The sequence below is a fragment of the Oryctolagus cuniculus genome, chromosome 6 (assembly GCF_964237555.1).
Source record: "Oryctolagus cuniculus chromosome 6, mOryCun1.1, whole genome shotgun sequence".
NCBI lineage: Eukaryota > Metazoa > Chordata > Mammalia > Lagomorpha > Leporidae > Oryctolagus > Oryctolagus cuniculus.
This window is the reverse complement of record NC_091437.1, coordinates 20,273,563-20,295,923: the sequence shown is the minus strand read 5'-3', so window position 1 is coordinate 20,295,923 and position 22,361 is coordinate 20,273,563. Positions and strand designations below refer to the sequence as shown.

General features: G+C 41.5%; 2 protein-coding genes across 14 annotated transcripts in view; both read left to right on the top strand.

The window, feature by feature from the left end:
- The window catches only part of FNIP1 (folliculin interacting protein 1), a 132,018-nt gene extending 124,502 nt beyond the window's left edge, over window positions 1-7,516 (top strand). For both annotated transcript variants that reach the window (XM_008254986.4, XM_008254985.4), the window contains 2 exons: window positions 2,637-2,752; window positions 4,836-7,516. In XM_008254986.4, coding sequence (XP_008253208.3) covers window positions 2,637-2,752; window positions 4,836-4,914 — 195 coding nt within the window. In that variant the 3' untranslated portion in view covers window positions 4,915-7,516. The remainder of the gene's footprint in view (window positions 1-2,636; window positions 2,753-4,835) is intronic.
- Window positions 7,517-8,007: 491 nt separating this feature from the next.
- The window catches only part of RAPGEF6 (Rap guanine nucleotide exchange factor 6), a 205,911-nt gene continuing 191,557 nt past the window's right edge, over window positions 8,008-22,361 (top strand). For 10 of the 12 annotated variants that reach the window (XM_070076077.1, XM_070076083.1, XM_070076081.1 and 7 more), the window contains exon 1: window positions 8,008-13,436. Coding sequence is in view for 7 of the 12 variants with exons in the window: in XM_070076083.1 (XP_069932184.1) it covers window positions 13,368-13,436 (69 nt within the window). In the remaining 5 variants the exon portion in view is untranslated. The other 2 variants (XM_070076076.1, XM_070076075.1) reach the window with 2 other exon arrangements.

The window sequence follows — 22,361 nt, the reverse complement described above, 5'->3', positions numbered from 1 at the left end:
AATCACCAAGAGTTAGAAATAAACCAGCTGGAGGCTGATTTTATAGTGAGTTGAACCACTGCTTGCATTCCCACCTCCAAATTGGTCAGAATGGCAGATCTGGTCCTGACTACTCCACTTCTGATCCAGAATGTACCTCGGAACGCAATGGAAGTCCTGGGACTCCATGTGGGAGACCATGGTGGAGTTCCTGGCTCTTGCCTGGCCCTGATCTGGTGGTTGCAGCCATTTGGGGAGTGAATCAGCAAATGAAATGTCTATCTGTCTCCCCCCATCTCTCTTTGCCTTTCAAGAAAGTAAAAATAGGCCGGCGCCGCGGCTCACTGGGCTAATCCTCCGCCTTGTGGCGACGGCACACGGGGTTCTAGTCCCGGTTGGGGCGCCGGATTCTGTCCCGGTTGCCCCTCTTCCAGGCCAGCTCTCTGCTGTGGCCTGGGAGTGCAGTGGAGGATGGCCCAAGTGCTTGGGCCCTGCACCCCATGGGAGACCAGGAGAAGCACCTGGCTCCTGCCATCGGATCAGCGCGGTGCGCCGGCCGCAGCGCACTGGCCGTGGCGGCCATTGGAGGGTGAACCAACGGCAAAGGAAGACCTTTCTCTCTGTCTCTCTCTCACTGTCCACTCTGCCTGTCAAAAAAAAAAAAAAAAAAAAAAAGTAAAAATAAAACCTTAAAAAAATGACCCAAGAATCCAAAATCAAATGAATGAATACACAAAATGTGGTATAATATATAAAATGCAGTGCTTATTCAGCCATAAAAGGAAATGAAGTTTGGACACATGCCACAACATGGATAAACCTCAGAAACATAAAGCTGAGTGAAATAAACCAGAAACAAAAGAACAGATACTGTGTAATCACACTTATGTGCAGTATCCCAAACAAGCACATACATCCAGTGGTAAGTAGAGACTAGGGGTGGTAGAGATTGAGGTAGAGAGTTTTGTTTTAGAGTTTCTGTTTGGGTTGATGAGAAAGTTCTATAAGTTAATGGTGGTAATGGTTTCTTAGCATTGTGAGTGCACTTAATACCACTAAATTATATACTTTAAAATGGTTAAATAGTAATTTAACCATTATGGTAAATAGTAAAACATATTTTATATATACATATATTCTGTGTTAAGATTTTTTTCTTGGGGCATTTTTGGTCTAAGCAACATTGTGGAAGAAATATACACCACAAAACAGTAAAGTGAGCCAAGAAATCCATTGATTCAGTTGTATGTTTCCAGTAAGAAGGGTTTTCAGTATTGGAATGGTACACTGTGAATATTTAGTGTTTTAACACCAGAAACTCATTTTTTCTTAAACCTACCTAGCACTAATTAACATGAAAAACTGCCTGTTACTAAGTTGAGGAAGTTAACTGATGGTACATAAAATTTATGTATTATATTTGATGTTCTAACTTAGAAACATCTTTCTGTAGGGTGTGTGGCATGGCAGGTAGAATTGCCACCTGTGATGGCAGCATATAATATGGGTGCTGGTTTGTGTCCTGGCTGCTTCACTTCTGAGCCATTTCTTTGCTAATGGCCTAAGAAGACAGCATTAAGATAGCCTAAGTGTGTGAGCCCCTGCAACCCACGTAGGGAGACCCAGCTGGGGCTCCTGGCTTCTGCATTGCTTAGTTCTGGCTGTTGTGGCCACCTGGGAAGTGAATCAGTGGATGGGAGATCTCTCTGTCTTTTCTTCAATCTCTTAACTCTGATTTTCAGATAGATAAATAAATCTTGATAAAACAAAACAGAAATCCTAGTTAGGACTGTGGAGCATTCCCTGAATTATTACAAAACAGCCTTTTCTATCAAAATACATTTAAAATGTATCGGGAGCCAGGTGCTTCCTCCTGGTCTCCCATGTGGGTGCAGGGCCCAAGCACCAACCGGGACTAGAACCCAGTGTGCCAGCGCTGCAGGCGGAGGATTAGCCTAGTGAGCTGCGGCGCTGGCCGGAATAAAATATTTTTAAGAGTTCTGGAAATGATTAGTGATGACTGTTGCATAACATTTAAATGTAGTTAATGCCACTGAAAGGTACACTTAAGAATAGTGCTTGGGACCGGCGCCGTGGCTCACTTGGCTAATCTTCCGCCTGCAGCGCCAGCATCCCATATGAGTGCCGGGTTCTAGTCCCGGTTGCTCCTCTTCCAGTCCAGCTCTTTGCTATGGCCCAGGAGGGCAGTGGAGGATAGCCCAAGTGCTTGGGCCCTGCACCTGCATGGGAGACCAGGAGGAAGCACCTGGCTGCTGGTTTCAGATTGGCACAGTGCACCGGCCATAGCGGCCATTTGTGGAGTGAACCACGGAAGGAAGATCTTTCTCTCTGTCTCTCTCTATCTCACAGTCTATATCTCTACCTGGCCAAAAAAAAAAGTTAAAATGGTAAATTTTATGTTACGTGTATTTTAACACAATTTAACAAACATTATAGAAGGTAATTTTTATATGAACCAGAAAAAGGTTATATATTCCTTTTTAGCTAAAACTATATACTTTCAAAACGTGTCCCAAATTTTTTACTTTATTTTGGAGTAGCTAGATAGAATTGCACCACCAAGCCTTGGAATTTGCTTTTACTCAGAGTCTGATACCGAGTTCTGACTGCTTCTTGGTTTTTTTCTGTAACTGCAGTGTGTAATGCATCTTGAAGACCGGTTGCAGGAGTTATACTTCAAGAGCAAAATGCTGTCTGAATATCTGAGGGGGCAGATGCGTGTCCATGTCAAGGAGTTGGGAGTAGTTCTTGGGTATGTGTGTTCCTAGTTTTTTTTATGGCTTTGTTTTCTCTTATGCAAGGACTATTTCTCAGATTTCCCTTCTTTTTAAGTGCCTTTACCTCATAGAAGCTGGACATTGTTAACATTTAGATTGCTCTATCATAAGCAGTCTCCTTATCTGCCACTCATTTGCAAGGCCTTATTCCTTGTGCCATTACATATAATATATTGAGAATATAGTCAGAATGAATTAAAATATAAATTTTTTTAGAAAAATAACAAAATACTAATTTTTGTTGATCGGATATTGTAAGCTCATTATTCCAAGCATCTGTCCTGGTTCCACATGAGCCTACTGAAGTAAAACTACTCTGTGGATGGTATAATACATCATCTACATACTACTGCTTATTCCCCCTTATCTACATATATCTGTCTAATCTGCAGTTACTCTTCAGAAGGAAGCAACTATCTAAAATGCTAACTGAAAGAGGACTGGGAAATCTGACCAAGGAGGGGCAGAGTGTAACCCTATTTCAGTGTATTTTAGTCACTTACGTTCTGTGACCACTTTTTGTGGATCTGAATCACTTCTTGAAATGCTTGTTGAAGAAATTAATATGATAGAACTTTGTGTAATTCAGCTTTTAAGGGAAAAGTAACATCATTTAGAACCTACTGCATTTCAGAAACCAGATTACTTTTATTGGTGGTATTCCTTAATTATTAGTCATCCCGTAGTATATCATCAGTTCCATTCATATTGGGAATGGATGATTTAATAATTTAACGTGTCAGATATCACACACCAGTAGGGATTTGAATGACTCCCTATCTTTCTGACTACAGATCCTGTTTATGTATCGTGATACCACACTGTTGTTCAAGTCCTAATGAGGCTTTTGACTTAAGGAGTACATACAGAATGATTCTCTAATGTTTGGGAAATCAGTAGCAGCATATAATCTTGGTTTTCTTGGGGTGGGGGGGAGAGAAGAAGAGATAAAGATGACAGAAGGAATTTAATGCCTTTTTTTTAAAAAAAAAACTTTCAACTAGCTTTTATAATAAAGCTCACAGTGTATATTGATATAAAATGAAAAGTAAATTGTTGTCTGCTGCTCAGCTTCTAATCTCCACGCAAATACTGTTAACAGATTACTTGTTCTCACAGAAATTTTCATGTATAACATAAATAATACAATTGGTTTATATTCTATAAGTCATTTGTAATTTACCTTTTAATGAATTTTTAATGTTCATTCAATGTGTACATACTGATCTATTCCCATTCTTCTCAATGGCTGTATAACAGAAAATTGTATGTTGCAATTTGGGTTATTTTCAGTTTTTTGTTATTGTTAACCAATGCTGGAATGAATATAAGTCTTTGGTATTTGGAGACAATTCCTTAAATATAATTTTTGGCTATGGACATGTATGTTAAAATTTTTGTAGGTACTTTGGTAAATAATACCAAGTGTTACATGGACAATGCCAGTTTCCACCAACAATGTGGGAACACTGTAATCACTACTGTTACCAAACTTTTTAGTATATGCTTAAGTATTAGCTGAAAAGTAGCTAATTCAAATTTCTCCAAACATGAGTTAGTCTGAGTAACCTTTTCTATGTTGATTGGCTATTTTTTCTTTTCCTGTAGATTGTGTATAGGATGTATTTTTAAAGAAGCTTCTGTTACTTCTTCCAGTTTGTCTTATTATAGAAACATTTTATCCAAAACAGGCTAGGTACACACAGTTATTCTATTATTGTACTAGATTGTAATTTTTAGATGCTGTGCCTTGCCCAGAAACATGGTCCATCATCAGGTCAGTGAGATGCTTTCCTGCACTGATGAGTTTGTTACCCTTGAGTAGTTTCAGAAGCTTTGTTTCTTTTTCTTTTTTTAATTTTAAATCTTTGGGTTTGTTTTTTGCTTACTTAAAAATTACAACTTTGGTTATCTTCGACTCTTTGACTCTGTTCCTTTTGGCCAGGATAACCTCTTACTGCTCAAGTGTAATGATGTGACTGGAAGTAGACATTGCCTGTGGGAGTTCTGTTTTAGGTAGAAAATGCCTGAACTGAGATTTTCGTTTCCTCATTTCAGGATTGAATCCAGTGATCTTCCTCTCCTGGCTGCTGTAGCAAGCACTCACTCTCCTTATGTTGCTCAGATACTCCTTTAACATGCGTAAAGGTTAACTTTGGTGGAAAGATAAGTAGAATCCAAGGAGGCAGACACAAAATGTATTTGTGTGGATTTGTTCCTGTTACACTTTCGTCTGGATGAACAGTCACCTGGGTATTAGGTGTTTCATTGCTTATCCGTGTACATTGGATGGTTCTTTTTAATGGGACTTGGGGTTGGTGGGAGATTTTTAACCAAGTGAAACTAAAGTAGCATAAATAATTTTGGGGCAAAGCACTTGAAAAAGCCAAAGTGTAACATAGAAATTTCTACAAAATGTATAGCATCAAGGGATTTCGTATGATCACTATGATGTCCCAGTTCATAAATATCAACAGATATCTCATGATTAACTGGCTCAGAAATTTTCAATAGTTTTAAATTTTTTATTTGTAAGGTACAGAAATCTATAAAACCTTGATTATTTATTTTGTTTTATAATTCAAAGCAGTTAATTTCTGGTTGTTTCTGAAAGTAAGTTAAACAGCCTATTATAACAAACTCAGAATAATTAGTGTAAATGTGCGTTATGTTATCCACCTAAGTGTACATATGTATCTATTTTTTTAAAAAGAAGAAATAGAAATACATGATTGGTAAAATATGCCTTTTTAAAAAATGTTTTCAATCAGTATTATTGTAATGTTTAAATGTTACTATCTGATGATTTTTCTGTTTCACACACTCTATAAGTCAAACCAATCTTTTATAAGGCTGTAGAAGGTAGATTCCCAAAATACTACTACTTTATACTGTTTGTGAGCTAATTCTTATTAATACTTACATATTCACTAATTTAATAACTGAAAATTAGGATTAAAAATTGCTCCATAGCATTGGAAGAAATAATAATATTTTCTTTAAAAAGTGCTCAGGAAGCCAAGGCCCTTTTTTCAGTATCAGCCCTTCTTGAACCCACAGGAGCCAAATATTTGTTTGAGTGCTTAATTATATTCAATTTACACTAACAGAACTCATGACTCTTAAAATTTTTCTTTAAGAGCCCCTGTCTTCCAGAAGCTGGTTTCTTTCATAGATTTCCATTTTTCAATTGCTGTCTCTGTATACTATAGATTATTGCTTGTAAGAAAGGCTAATATGGAACCAAACTTGTGTAAGTAATGTAAATAGAAAGATGGGTAGGTAAAGTTTTCAATATGCTCTACTACCTCAGTTTACTTGAATACTACATTGTAGTTTGTTCTTTGCTTTTCTGGTCTAAGATAGTTTCACTGCTAGAAGTAAAGTTGGTTTCTGCTTTCATTTACTGTTATTTTCATAACTGATTAAGAAATCTACTTCCTTATTTAGTTACTTAAATACATTTACTGTATAACACACCGATTCTTGCTATTTAAATTTTTAGTAATTAATGGACAATTTCTGTGATGTCTTTAGTATTTGACCTTGATTTTATAGCATTGGGTCACATTTTTGCCCTCTCCATGGGTATTCAAGAGATCTCCAAGTACACAAAGAAAGTGTTGATGTAATGAAATGTAAACCTGAAGTCGGTGTGCCTGCAGTGTTTTTGATCTGTTTCCTATTAGCTTGTCCCAGTTAGTACCTGAGTCTCCCATGGATGACTTAGAGCCAAAGTGTGTTTATAGATATTTTTTCTTTGGCTTAATTTAGTTATTCATTAACAGAATTCTTCTGTAACCTGTTTTTAGAATTTTGTGAGTCAGTTGCTGGCCGAATTCAGGATACAGAAAAATCCATATGTCCATTAAATACTATTTTTTGATTGTAGCTCAGTATAATATGTAGCAGCTAGATAATGTCTATTTCTGGGTATTTTCTTAACCATGAAACTATTCTCAGTCCTATTTGTTTGAAATGTCTAATAAATGACCACTTAGGAATTCTAGTCTTGGTAAGTGGATGGCTCATGCTATTGATACTCTTAAAAATAAGCTTTGCAGGGGAGGAAAAAGTGTATAGTTTCTTCAAGAATCATTAATCCTTATAGGATTCCTAAGTTTTATAATTCCTAACCCTTCTGTAATTTCTGGTACCTTCCTCATAGTCATTTTTTCCTTATACAAAGCCCAAGGAGTGAGCTGCTGCTTCTTTAATATATAGTCGTTATGATGAGTGTGAGAAGAATTTTGACCCATATGAAATAATTTTTTCATTTTCTTATGGTACAGACAGATATGGGTTACATATCAAAAAAAATCCTGTTTTGTTACAACGGGGTATGAAAAAGGGATCTTTTACATTTTAGAATTAAAACTAATTTTTCCTTGTATATAAACTAATTGGTTTGCTTTTAAATATTCCTGACATTTATTAATATGTCTTAACTTTGAGTTTGAAAATGTTAAGTGCAATAAACATACTAGTACTGATTTCATTTTGTTGCAGTTGGCATATTCTGGGGATGATTACTAAAAAAACCAATTTTACATAATGCCTACTTTTGGAATATGTCTTATGAAAATGTTCTGCTTTCTCTAAGTTATTTAGATGGTGGATATGTAAAATGTACATATTTGTTCCTTGTTCTGAATACATTTCTCAAATGTATACCTGTATTATAATAACCTCCCAGTTCTGGGGGGAAATTTGTGCAATAAATATACATGTCAATTTGATGGATTGATGGTCTGTCTTTCATACACTGATGATAAGGTCTTTGTAACATGGATTCTGATGTCAGACCACCTGGTTTCTAGTCCCAAGTTAGACATTTCTGAGCCTGTAACTTTTCCAGAAATATTGGTAGAATCTACTTCATGAGGTTGTAGGAATCAAGTGAAATAAAGAATGTCAAGAATTTAGCCTACTGGTGGACATTTAGCCTAGCAATTAAGATGCTAGTTAGAACACCTGGATTCAATGCCTGGGTCTGGCTCCTAACTCCAGCTTCCTGCTGCTGCGGACTCTAGGAAGAAGTGTTGATAGCTCAAGTGGTTGGGTTCATAGAAGACGTGAATTGCGTTCTTAGTTCCTGTTTTCTGGCTTCAGCTTCACCCAGTATCAGGCCAATACATGCATTTGGGGATGTGAATTTATCTGGAGGATGGGCTCTCTCTTTCTCTTTGCCCTGCTGCCCTCTCTCAAAATTTAAAAAAAGAAAGAAACCAAAAAGATTTTAGTTAGTGCTAACACATCCCAAATGCCAGATAATTTTCTGGTTGCTGCTGTTATTAGATAATCTGTCTAGCTTTTCGTCAATAGCCCTTACCTATGGTTAGGAGAATTTGGAATGAATAAAATCATAATAACAAAAAAGTACTGGTGGAGCCAGTGCTGTGGTGCATCGGGTTAAAGCCCTGGCCTGAAACGCAGGCATCCTATATGGGCGCCGGTTCTAGTCCTGGCTGCTGCTCGTCCGATCCAGCTCTCTGCTGCGGCCTAGGATAGTAGTGGAGGATGGCCCAAGTCCTTGGGCCCTTGCACCCGCATGGGAGACCTGGAAGAAGCTCCTGGCTCCTGGCCTTGGATCGGCACAGCTCCAGTCATTGTGGCCATCTAGGGAGTGAACCAGCAGATGGAAGACCTCTCTGTGTCTCTACCTCTCTCTCAAATAAATAAAATAAATCTTAAAAAAAAGTACTGATGTATTCTTAAACCTGATCTATTTATCACAGTGACAAAATGAAAATTTATTTAAATGCTTTTATGAAAGCAAACACCCCAGTCAACTGAAACTAGAGGAAGCCATGTAAAGCTGTTAAGAACAGTGTATCTAGGGGTAGATATTGTCACAGGGGTTAAGACACTGCTTGAGCTGCCTGCATCCCTTTTCAGAGTGTCTGAGTTCGAGTACCAAGTCCACTTGCAATCAAACTTCCTGCTAATGAATCACCACTGAAAGGTGATGGCTGTGATGGCTCAAGTATTTGGATCCCTGCCTTCCACATGGAAGACTGGGATTGCGATCAGGGCTCCTGGCTTTGGCCCGCCCAGCCCCAGCTGTTGCAGGCATTTGGCCAGTAAACTGGCAAGGTGAAAGATCTCTATTTTTATCTTTCTCAGTCTTCCTACCTCTCAAGTAAGTAACAATGGTTAAAAAGAATATTGCATCCAATACAAATTAGTATAGTATTTGCAAATTAAAAAATCGGCAGATTGGTTTCGGTTCTAACTGTAGTTTGTTCACTGAATTGCATATGACTTTGAGCATGTGAATCTGTCCTTGTCATCTGCATTGCAGGAAAGTCAGTTTTTCCATCATCCCTTAGTGCATCCACCCTGATTAGGCCTATTAGGAAGCAGCCTTCCTAAGGCTAGTTTAAAGATTTTTTTTTTTTTTTTTTTTTTTTTTTGAGAGAGAGAGTTACAGAGAGGAGGAGAGACAGAAAGGTCTTCCATCTGTTGATTCACTCCCCAAATGGCCACAGCTGGTGGAGCTGAGCCAATCCGAAGCCAGGAACCAGGAACTTCTTATGAGTCTCCCACATGAGTGTAGGGGCCCAAGCACTTGGGCCATCTTCCACTGCTTTCCCAGGCCATAGCAGAGAGCTAGATAGGAAAAGGAGCAGTCAGGACAGGAAGTGGTGCCCATATGGAATGCCAGTGCCACAGGTGGAGGCTTAGGTTACTATGCCACAGCGCCGGCCACAAAGTGCACTTTTTTAAAGCAGAGAAGTATCAAGTATGGAAGCAACTATCAGTTATTTTAGAGGTTTATGATTGGTTCCTGTGTTTATTGTGCTTTTACTACATTACTTTAAGAAATCTTGCAACATTTATGAGAAGCACAAAGGTCTGATGATGCTAATGAAAAAATGAGGCACAGAAAATATGATTATCTGAAGTAATACAGTCCTTATTATATAGTCCAAATGTCTTTCAGACCAGAATGGTTTCCAACTAATATGTGGTGACAGATGTATTGTAAAGATACCCAGGATTTCTTCATTTGTCTTTGCTACCGTGGAAGGTAGCAGTAGGGTGTAACCCATGTGGGAGACCCAGATGAAGCTCCTGGTTTTGGCCTGGCCCAGCCCTGGTCACTCTAGCCATCTGGGGAGCAAACCAGTTGATGGAAGCTCACTCTCTTTTTCTCTCTGTGTTTTCTTCTCTCTGTAACTTTCAGATAAATAAAATCTTTACCAAAATAAAATTAAAAACTGAAGCAGTTCAAAAATTTTTTCAGAGAATATGTGAAATTCCCACCCAGTATTTGTTATGGGAACTTCAGCACTTTTGGTCTTAAAGCATATGTTCAGGTAAGAGTACCCCTTTTCCCCCAAGACCCAGGAAGGTAATTCTCTCTAGCACTTTTCTTTGTTATTTAAGCTTTTTTTTTAAGATTTATTTATTTGAAAGGGTTAAAGAGAGAAAGGGAGTGAAAGAATCTTAGATCTGTTGGTTCACTCTTCAGATGGCCATAGTGGCCAGCGGTGGGCTGGACTGAATCCAGGAGCTTCATCTGAGTGGCAAGGCCCAAACAGTTGGGCCATCTTCCGCTGCTTTTACCAGGCCATTAGCAGGGAGCTGGATGAGAAGTGGAGCAGCCGGGACACGAATCTGCGCCCATACGGGATGCCAGCATCACGGGCAGCAGCTGTACCTGCTATGCCACAGTGCTGGCCCCTATGTTTAGTCTTTGTTTTTATTTATTTGAAATGCAGACAGACAGATCTCCCATGTGCTGGTTTTCTCCAGTTGTCCAGAACAGCCTTTTCGCTGCCAATAGCTGTAGAGTTTTCACTGGCCCCTCACTTTTTTCAGTATACAGCAGCATATCAGAAGATGGTAAAGGACAAGACATTTGTTTAGATAGGGACAGTCACCATAGATTTATTATAATGTTTCTGCTATCTTATGATAAAGCCAACTAAACAATTTATTTTGCACACTGAAGTAATTTTCTCTTATGAATATACAGAAAATGAATAAATATGCACTTGTGTAACCATTACCCAGGTCAGTTAAGTAGATAATTTTCAGCAATCCGGAAACCTGCTCTCCCTTGTGCCCTTCCTGATCATAACCCCCTACTTTCTCAATTTTGTAACTACCAGCCTAACTTTGATGATCATTTCCTTGCTTTCTCTTTGTACTTTTGCCTCTGTATTTGAATCTCTGATATTTTAATTTTGCTTGCACTCTGTATTTTTACATTCCATATTTTCTGGGTGTTTTTTTCTGTCATCATTACGTTGAAGAGTCATCCATGTGCTATGTAGCCGATATTCCACTGAATGAATATAGCACAGTTTACCTATTGTGGTATTGGTGAGTATTTGGGTTATTAATGGTTTTACACTACTGACTTAGCTTTTCATTATCTTAACTGAAATACCTAAGAAGAACTTCTTAGGAAGGAATAATGTTTATTTTGACTTAACAGTTTGTGGGTTTGGAGTCCAAGACTGCGTAGTCCCAGTGGTTTATGCATCTGGGTCAGAGTATGGCAAAGGGATGATCAAATGGCAAGAAGTGGAGAGAGACAGGAAGCATGCTCAGCTTACACGACCCTGTTGCAAGAATTACCTTCTGAGGAGGGGTTCCCAGTGACCTGAAGACCTCCCACCAGTCCCATGTCCCAGATGCCATAAGTAGATAAAAGTACCTTATTCCATTAGTCATTAACATCAATCTACTAACCATCAACCCACGATTTAAGGCTTATCCATCTACATGAGTTTGGAGATCCAAATACTGTTGAAATGTAGTAGCTACACTGAACATTTTCTCCATCTTTCCTGGTGTATATAAGACGTTGTTAAGGACAAAAGGAGTGAGCTCGCTTCATTGGGTGCGTTCAGTTTTAGCTTTACTAGCTACGTTTTTCCTAATTAAAACTTAACTGTCAGTTGGGGAGTTTCCTGCCCCACATCTTCCCAGGTACTCTTTTTCTAAAATAAATACATTTTTTAAAACTATATCCAATTCTTCAAAGCTGAGGTTCTGGAAATAGTGGTGTTTGAATTGTGAATCATCTCACAATCCTCAAAGATTCTGGAAAACACAGGCTTTACAATTCCCGTTTTATAGATACGGCAACTTTAGTTCAGAAACAGTTTCATCAAAGCAGTTACCTAGAAGGGACCTAAGTTACACAATCAGGTCTGTTTGCCCCTTAAGTTCCTGGTGATTATGTTCTAGTTCTTGTTCCCCCTTTCAAAGTATTGGCGTGATTCAGAAACCGGCCGCTGAAGAATGGAAGATAACCTCTGTGATGCCGGCCAGAACTTTGAGAGCATTTGTTTATCCGTTGCGCGCGCGCACACACACACACAGACACACAGGAAAATGGGTCAGCTGCAAGGCCTTATGACTTTCTCTTTTTGGGTAGCTGAACCACAACTTCCCCGGTAAGGATTTCTGCCCTGCACTGCGAAGAAGAGATGTGCTAATACATATGTCGTAAACTTTCGAGTTCGGGAAAGCCGTGGCCCCGGGTGAAAAACAGCCCTTGTTGACGTCGGCCGCAGGAATGGTCCGTTCCCTTTTACTGCGCTAACACACTTCGGTTCTTACCGCTGTCCATCAGTCATTAGTTGAAAAGCCCAAGTATAAACCACTTCTTGTTAGCGAACCTCACGAATGTGGTGGAAACAGGGAGATGCACGTCGATGCCACAGCCCTCACGGGGCTGACATCCGGCGGGAACGCCCGACGGAGGGCGCTGCGATGGGCCCTGGGAGGGCCAAGAAATAAACCAAAACTGGCTTGATTCAGTGCGTTCGGAAACGAACTGGAAAGCCAGCTCTGGTGGCCAAGCGGCCACTCGTTGAGTGCAAGCCACGTTGGGCCCAGAGGCCCGAGGGAGGGGACGACGGTCCACATCTGCCTTCGCGAAGCCGCGATTCGGCTCCGAACACCGCGCCTTTCTGCGAGAAGCCTGCACTAGAGGGTTGGCTTTATTAAGAGACATAACGATGGCTGCACACGGACTTCCCCGTTTGCCGGAGCGCGCTTCCGCTTCCGCACATTCTCCAAAGGGCGCGTCAGAGCGGCAGAGGAGGAGCTCGGAGCCGCTTCCGCCTATGGGCTCAAACAAGTCTCGCCACACAGAACGCCTGCCCCACAGCTTTGCCCCAACATGCTATTTTCGCGGAGGCCTTCCTTCGCTGCAAGTTTCCTGTCCCTCCACCGGAAGCTGGCGAGGTGGAACCCACAACTTTGAGGCAGATCTCGTGATGGGTTAAGTGAGGTCTCGCGAGGTGTCTAAGTCTCACGAAGGATTGGAAAAAGCCCAACTGCACCGCCCCAGTTCTTACGTCACCACCGGGCGCTTGTTAACGACCGGGCGCGTACTGCGCAAGCGCACTCGCCCTCCCTCGCCCCCGCACGGGCTTCTTTCTGGCCAGTCGCGCGTGGGCTGAGGCCCTGGGCGGGCGCTGCGAAGGGTTGTTTGCTTGAGCTCGGACCCCGCGACTGTCTGGTGTTCCCTCTCCTTGCGGGGTGGGGGGAGCCCCTACCTAGGGTGAATGGGCGGCCGCTTGGGCTGGTAAGGACAGGCCGGGGAGCACGGGGTCCGCGGCCATGAACTCACCCGTAGACCCCGGCGCTAGGCAGGCGCTGAAGAAGAAACCGCCAGAGCGGACCCCTGAGGTAAGATGTGGACTGTGGCGCGCGCCCCGCCGTCCAACGCCCGGCGTACCCCTGGGGTCCGGAACCAGCGGGGACGCGGTTTGCTACTGCTTCGCACCTGCTGCTGGTTATCTGTTGTCGGTGTCCCCCGGCCCTGACCCGGGCCCTTGTCGCGGTCTTCGCCGGGGACTTCCTTGAACATTCCGTCAGAAAGCCCCGGTGCTGGGAGAAGTTTAGGTCTCGGAGGCTGCTCCTCCATCGAGGTGGGCTGGGAACAACCAGGTAGAAACTGAGCTGTAACAGCCAGGTGGCTTAGTAATAACTTCCCTTTAACAGTTTCTGAAGGGTCCCGTTGCCTGGGAAAAAAAGCTTTCACAGTCCTTGGAAGACTTTGCAGTCAGGGGATGAACTCCGTGGTGGATGAGGCATGCGTAACAATCACTTGTGTAGGTAGTTTCTCAGATTGGAAGAGGGAAGTTTTACAGTATTCTGTGCTTGAATCCAGAAGTTACTGTTTGGGTTTAGCGGTGATGGCATCATCTTGAAAGATTTCCATTTGCCCCGAATGCTAGTTTCCGGGCACTTACCTGTCAGCTTTGCATATCCCGGTACTTGGGAAGTGCTTAGGGTTGGGAGGCGAAGGTGTTACTGACTCGGACGTCTCCAAATGAACGGTGTGTTTCCTAAGCCAAACTAACAGCAATTTCAGTGGGTGTTTATAGTTGCAACAGATGAATTAATTGCTTTAATTCTTCTTACGTGACTTTTGATTTTCAGACTTAGTGTTTTTTGCATGGTTAAGTCTCAGTAACTTCCGGCTGCCCTTCTGGTATGTGACTTTATTCAGGCCATAAATGAAGCTGTGATAGGTCAGACTTTGTTATGAGAAACCTCACCCTTGCAGTAAGAGCAGGAACTCCTGCCACTTTTCTGGAGTACTCCTTGTGACTTGGAGTTGTAATCCCCTGTGAAGATTCTTGACGTTAATGTGAGCTAAGTGAAAGCATTCACTTTGACCAGGTGAATTTCCCCCATTGATTTTATATGGTTAGACAGTGTCACACAAGGCTTACAATGTAAATTGTACATTTTCCTTTTAAATATTATGTATGCTAAAGTCATATTTTAGTGAGAAAAATTCTGCTTTAATGGTAGAGTATCTACTTTGAAATTGCCAGTATTTTATTTTAGCCTTTGGAAATTTTCTAAACTGGTCAGAGTTCTGTTGGCCAGTGTGTGCTGTATTGAGTACTTTATCTCATTTTACAGGAACAGCAATCAAGAGAATACCAAACCACTGCCCCGGGTATCATACAAAATAGAGCCCTGACATCTCACAGATGAACGTGTTAGCTGCTTGATTCATTGATGATCCTTTTGTTTGAGTGTTTGAGGATACACGGTGTGAACAAGGAGATGGTGACCTGAATCCTAGTGATGATTTGTTTGTGATACATAATTTAATGAAATTCTCAGATTCATTTCTGTTTTCACAAGATCACTGCTCTTTTGGTGGACTCTTAGAGATTAACTATAAATATATTAATTGAATAACATTTAGAGCTTAGTAGCTCAAGGTGCTAATCTAGGTACTAGGATGTATCAGTAGACAAAGCGGGCTTGTCTTAGTGGTAGTTACTTTATGATGGCGCAAGATGAAGAGAAGGCAGATGATAATTGTTAGCTAATAATCACTTTAAAAAAAGGCAGAGTAAGCAGATTTGGAAGCAAGGGGGCAGGAGCTGGGTTGTATTTTAAATAAGGTGGTTGGTGGTCTCTTGATTGAGAAGGACTTTTGATCAAAGACTTGATGCACGTGATGTAATTGGCTATGGAGGTTTTTGGGGAAAGAACCTAACAAAGCAAATAGTTGTTGCAAAAGTGCTGTGATGAGAATCTATCTCAATACTTTGCAGATAGAACAAGGAGCACTGAATAGCGAGTTAGAGGGGTGGGGAGCAGGAAGCTAGAGGTTCTGCATTGAGTCAGGTAAGAGATGATGGGGACTCTGACTGAAATTGATAGTAACGGAAGTGGTGAGAACGGCCACGCTTTGGAAGTATTTTGAAGATTGGATAAAGCATGATTTCAAGGTTCTTGGCCAAAGTAACAGTAGTGTTAGGCTTCAGAGAACGTGAGCTGCCACCAAAGGGAGAAAGCTACAGGGCTGGGTTTGTGGGGGAAGATCAGAAATTTGATTTTGGACATGGTAAGTTTGGCATGTCAGAACTATCAGGTAAGGAGTTGTATAAACAAATTTTATTCTAACAGAAACCTGGGATGGAGATAGAAATGTACAGTCATTGGGCTTATTGGTGATAATTGAAGTCACGAAGCTGAATCAAGTTTCCAAGGCAGTGAGTGCACATGGAGAATAGGGGAAGACAAAGGTAGATAGTGCCCTGGGGCACTGGGACACTATCAGATGAGGGGCAGAAACCAGCACAAAGTGGGAGGAAACAGTGCAGTAGCAGAGAAACCAAGAGTGGTGATGTCCTGGAAGCCAGGTTAATAAAGTGTGTGGTAGAACAGGATAAATCTATTCAACTCAATCTGTTCTGCTTAATTTTCCAGAAGTACCTCTTTGATGCAAAACATTAAGAAATATATACTAATAGGCCAGCACTGTGGCTCACTTGGTTAATCCTCCGCCTGCGGCACTGGCATATCATATGGGCACCGGGTTCTAGTCCCGGATGCTCCTCTTCCAATCCAGCTCTCTGCTGTGGCCCGGGAGGGCAGTGGAGGATGGCCCAAGTGCTTGGGCCCCTGCACCCCCGTGGGAGACCAGGAGGAAGCACCTGGCTCTGGGCTTTGGATCTGGCTAGACCTTTCTCTGACTCTCACTGTCTAACTCGGTCAAATAAAAAAAAAAAAAAAAAAAAAGGAAATATATACTAATAGATAGGAATCAGAGTCATATAACTTGATAATCAGATTTTTTGGATTGTATAATGAGTAAAGAACTCTGTGTTTTTCTTTTTTTTTACAGGCAGAGTTAGGCAGTTAAAGAGACAGAGAGAAAGGTCTTCCTTCCGTTGGTTCACCCCCCAAATGGCTGCTACGGCCGGTGTGCTGTGCCAATCTGAAGCCAGGAGCCAGGTGCTTCCTCCTGGTCTCCCATGTGGGTGCAGGGCCCAAGCACTTGGGCCATCCTCCACTGCCTTTCCGGGCCAAGGCAGAGAGCTGGCCTGGAAGAGGAGCAACTGAGACAGAAGCCGGCACCGCAGGCGGAGGATCAGCTTAGTGAGCCTTGGCGCTGGCCAGAACTCTGTGTTTCTAAAGCAGAATTAATGATTCCTTTATTTTGAAGCAGGTGAAACTCCATTCAAGGCATAATCCTAGTGAGCCAGACACTGTGTGTTGTAGAGTGTGCTATCCTACTGCTGTTTTCACGTTCCTAGCCACCTCTGCTTTATGAATCCAGATTCCAGAGCACATTGGCTTTCCAGAGCCAGTTCTCTGATTATCGCTCTTTGCTTTTTAAAAAGATTTTCTTATGGGAAATTTTGGACTTAAATACTCCATGGGATGTTAAGTGCTCTAAAACAATACAAACTGTTAAGGTACTCATTTTGGGTCCTTGTACCAGAACCACTTACAGAAGCCACAGGCAAAATTGAGACCTTGAATTTGGCAGTTTCTTAACTCAGTCTCTGTTAAATACTGTTCTTTCTCTGTAGCCATTCTTTACATCAGAGTGAGCTACTTAAATTTCTCTTAGGATTACTTCCCTTTTTGTGCTTAAAATCACACTACACATATACTGAGTGAGCAAATAGGGTTTTTTTGAAAATTTTTTCTGTAGTTGTTTTCAGCATACTATTTATTACTATAAAGAGATTTCATGACTTTTATAGGTGCAGATCTAAGATAACTGCACTTCCTCCCCTCCGCCAGACCCCCTCCCTCCTTGCTTTCTTTTCTTGAGTTTTTGCAAAGACATAATTTGAGTCCCCTCTATCATCACAGGCTTAATTTGGGACTGTATTTTGTAAAGTCCTCATGCATTAAAAAGATAGTACTTTCTATTCATCAGAACTGCTGATTGTACTTTCCAGACAGTCTTATTCAGCAACTTGGCCTCATTTAATTTTTACAGGCTGACACCTGGCTCTGTATATTGCAGCTTCCTTTTATGTGCTTCAGGTCCTTATATCTATCTACCTATTGGTTGTCCTCTAGGTTCTTCAGCCCCTTGCCCTAAACTGAAATCATTGTTATTCCCCCTGCTTAATGGCTTTTAGGTTGCTGGACTAGTTGCTGTCTATTTATATTTTGATTTTCTCTGGTGTGTGCAGTCTTTATTCATTTGGCCTCTAAGCTTTGTTGATTTTACTTCCTGAATTTTTTGTGTGTCCCTTCTTCCCACTTTTATTTTAGTCCATGATTTTTTTTTTTCATTTCTACCACTGGATTTTTGCTTGAGTCCTTTTATTTATTGTCAAATTGTTGTTAGAGTGATTCCTTATACTCAGCTCTGATTGTGTTTGTCCTTGCTCAGAATTATTGCCCACTGCCTAGAGAAATAGTGTATTAATCCAAATCATTTTTGGAGGCTATTAGTATTTATGCACAAAATAACAGGATTGAGAGGGATTGTCTTAGGTGAACTGAAATGTGTAGTTACCTTACCCAAATGATAACATCGTTTTATTTAAGATGGAATACATCATATGTGATCCTACTTTTGAGGCGAGCATTTGGTGCAGCAGTTAAAATGCTTGTTAGGATGCCTGATTACAGATCAGAGTGCCTGAATTTGAATCCAGGCTCTGCTTCTACTCTAGCTTTCTACTCACACCTGGTTGTTGCACACATCTGAGGAGTGAAACAGCAGATGGAAGATGTCTGTGTCTCTGCCTTTGAAATAAATTAAAAATACATTTTAGAAGACAAAACCCAAGGTTGTAGAGAGAAACTGGAAATAGTCCCTCTTTTTCAGTTAATTGAGACAGACATTAAAATATAAGTGCAGTAAAATGTTAAGGTTATTAATGATAAAGATATGAACAGGGCTTTGGGACTGCAAGGTGGAGAAAGGAAAGACTTCTTGGGGAATGTTGATTCAGTCTTAACTATCATGACTAGATGTGCCCATACAACATACGTAAGGGAGGTCTTTCCTGGCAGAGAGCAGCAGGGAAAGGTATTAATGGTATTTATGGTGGCAAGCCAGCTACGTTTATATAAAAGAAGCCAGTCTGTAGGGTATAGGGTATGCCTTTCCAGTAGAAGTAAAATCACCCCTAAATGGGCCAAATTTGGTTTTGAATAGGAGCGAAAAAAATAATCATGGCTCCTAAGGATGTTTTGTGACCCTTCAGAATTTAATACTTAGACTGTCTTATTTAATTGACAGTAGAACCTCAATTAGCAAAAAAAACCCTGTAAAGAGTTCTTTGGGAGGAGTGGTAATGAACAACACTAAGCTTGTGTGTGGGACATTGGGAGAGTGAAAGTGGTGCATAGTGTGGAATGGCTAAGTGGTGAAGCTGCTTGTACTAGCCTCATTTGCATCATTGCAGAGGTTGGACTGGAGAGTATAAATACAAGAGAATTCCTGGGGGCTTTAAGCCTGTAAGTAAGGTCAGTTTTATAAAGATCACTGTGAACATTTTAAAGATGTAGTGGGGGTGGAGATGAAGGTGGGTAGGGGAGCCTGCTGGAGACAGGGAGGCTGATAGTAGAGAAGAGTAAAGGTTACATTTTGTCTAAACCAGAATACTTTTCCTTTTGAAAGTTAAGGCCATTGCTGATTGTATCAAGGTTATAGTTAAACCAGGAGATATGCTTTTGATTATAGGAAACAGTGCAGTTATTCAGGTGTGAGGTAAGGTCCAGGATGCAGAGATGGCAGCAGCAGATGGGATAGTAAGACACTGAGGAGGAACAGTAGGCACTAAGTGGTCAGTGATTGCAGAGGGGGTGTCTGCCCCCAACCCCACCAGAATTTTTATTTAGGCTGTGTAGTCCGTGTAACTATAGTATGTGAATATAAGCAGATGAAGTTTTAGAAACATTTGTTAACTATATGAAATACAGAATACTATCACAGTGTGGTATATTACCTCCACTGCAGAAACTCCCTCTTTCCTCCTCCTAATTAATACCTTTCCCCAAGGATACCGCTGCTCTGCTTCTGTCACCATAGATTTATTCTTTTTTTTTTTTTTTTTTTGACAGAGTTACAGAGATAGAAAGGTCTTCCTTCCGTTGGTTCACTCCCCAAATGGCCACTACGGCCAGCGCTGTACTGATCTGAAGCCAGGAGCCAGGTGCTTCCTCCTGGTCTCCCATGCGGGTGCAGGGCCCAAGCGCTTGGGCCATCCTCCACTGCACTCCCAGGCCACAGCAGAGAGCTGGATTGGAAGAGGAGCAACCAGGACTAGAACCCGGTGCCCATATGGGATGTGGGCGCCACAGGTAGAGGATTAACCAAGTGAGCCACAGCACTGGCCTCTATATTCTTGCTTTTGAACTTAGTGGATTCTGACACCTTTTCAGGATGGACTTTCTACCTCCTCTCTGGGGCTTTCCTTCCTGTTTCTGTGATCCTCATTTATATTCTGGCTCACCAATTTATTTACCTCTTTGTATACCTCGTTGATTCTGGACCACTCTTGGGAAAAGGGCCTATCAGTGTCAGATGCTGCAGTTATACCTTGTCCTAACTTGTGTTTCCTTTGGACCTCTGCAATGGCACCAGGGCAAATCTAGCAAAATCTTCCTAACTTTTGTTTACTTGAAACAGGCTTGGGTGTCAAAAGCAAAATACGGCTGAGATGATTTTTAGTTTTTGGATCGGGTAACTGTATATGATAGCACATGATTAAGGAACAGAATTGTGGGGAAAATTCACTGTTGGAAAGGGATTCCCTACAGGAATGCACATAGAGATGTTTAGTCAGCATTTAGTACTTCAGATCAAACTAGGCTATAATTGTGAATTGGTGTGAGTATCTATATTGTATGGGTCATAATTAAAATCGTAGTGTTAGCGGAAGTATGCAGGGTGAAATACATAGTGAGAATTAAAGGGGACCAAAGATAGACCCTTGGGGTATTCTCATATGAAAGGAATGGAGGTGGGAGGGGTGGGTGGCGGCACTGTGGCCTAGTGGGTAAAGCCGCCAGCTGCAGTACTGGCAATCCCATTTGGGTGCCAGTTGGAGTCCTGGCTGCTCTACTTCAGATCCAGCCCTCTGCTATGGCCTGGGAAAGCAGCAAAAGTTCTTGGGCCCTGCACCCATGTGTGGAGGCCTAGAAGAAGCTCCAGGCTCCTGGCTTCAGATCAGCCCAGTTCTGGCCATTGCGGCCATTTGGGGAGTTAACCAATGGGTGGAAGACCTACCTCTCTCTGTCTACCTCTGCGTCTCTGTAACTGTGCCTTTCAAATAAGTAAATCTTTTAAAAAAAAAAAAATAAATGGAGGAATGAAAATAAGTTGCTACAAGAGTAGAGAACAGAAGAGATGATTCTAGAAGGGAATCACTAATTGCATTTGTTAGATACTGTTATGTAGAGAGCACAAAATGATAAATCCTTTTAATTGCTTCTGTAATAATTATTCAGTGAGGGGCTGGCGCCGTGGCGCACTGGTTTAATACTCCACCTGTGGCGCCGGCATCCCATATGGACGCCAGTTCTAGTCCCAGCTGGTCCACTTCCGATCCAGCTCTCTGCTTTGGCCTGGGAGAGCAGTGGAAGATGGCCCAAGTCCTTGGGCCCCTGCACCCATGTGAGAGACCCAGAGGAAGCTCCTGGCTTCGGATTGGCTCAGCTCCGGCCGATGCGGCCATCTGGGGAGTGAACCAACGGAGGGAGGACCTTTGTCTCTGTCTCTTCCTCTCACTGTCTGTAACTCTACCTCTCGAATAAATAAAATCTTTAAGGAAAAAAAAAAGGCAAATCAAGGCAGCAGGTCTGCTGTTTATGATTGAGCTCTGATGGGAAGAATGATAATACAGGACTCTGATCTTCTGCCTGGTCTTTGAATATCACTACAATGACCATCTCCCTTCCCACCTCCAATCAGGTACATTTTAACCCAGTCATGAATTGCATGAAGACATTTTGGTCTGCATATAAGACAGTGGTGGCTAGTGATTGTTTCAGCTGTTGTGACATTGTACTCTGATGGTCACACAGTGATGCATTTCTGAAAACTTCTCTTGAAGTGAAGATGGCTGTACATGAGAATACCCTAACATTACTGTTCTTGTGTTTCTCAAACTGGAGAGTATCTTAAAACACTTCGCTCACCCTTCACTTTTTAAGCTAGAACCTTCTGGAATATAGAGTAAACATTAGTATTTATAGAAAGCTTCTCAAATAATCCATATATTTAGACAGGGGTGAGAAACATTTTCCTTTGTACCACATTCTCTACTGTCTACATGGGTTGCATAGGATGGAAACAGGGAGTAGCTTTATCAGCCCTTAGATTTTGTATTTGCTTAAGCCTACATCCCATCCTGGGCTTCATTATGGAGAATTTGACTCTAAGCAAGTTACCTAATGTCTATGACTGTGTTTTGGGAATTGTTCTGTAAACTTAAGTGAGACAGTATGTAAAATTATTTAATAAAGTTACTTCATGATGTACACTCAGTAAATGGTAGCCATTTGTTTTAACTTTGTTTCCTCTGTTTAGAAAGCCATTCTCTGGTTTGTTCAGACTCATCACTGAAATCCCATCTCAGTGGCTCATCTGCAAAATTGTGCCTCCTTTCTTATTTCTTTTTCCATCTATGTCACCAGGATACCTTTCCACAGTCTGCTGCCATCATGATTACTGGGTTGTGGTTAAGTGGATGTTTGTTTCTCTGGCTGTAAGTTCTTTGAGGATAAGGATGGTATCTTTATCTCCCAGTGCCCATAATGCAGTCCTTGGTATGTAAGTATCCCAATGTGTATAGATGAAATGACTTCAAAAAGAAAGCA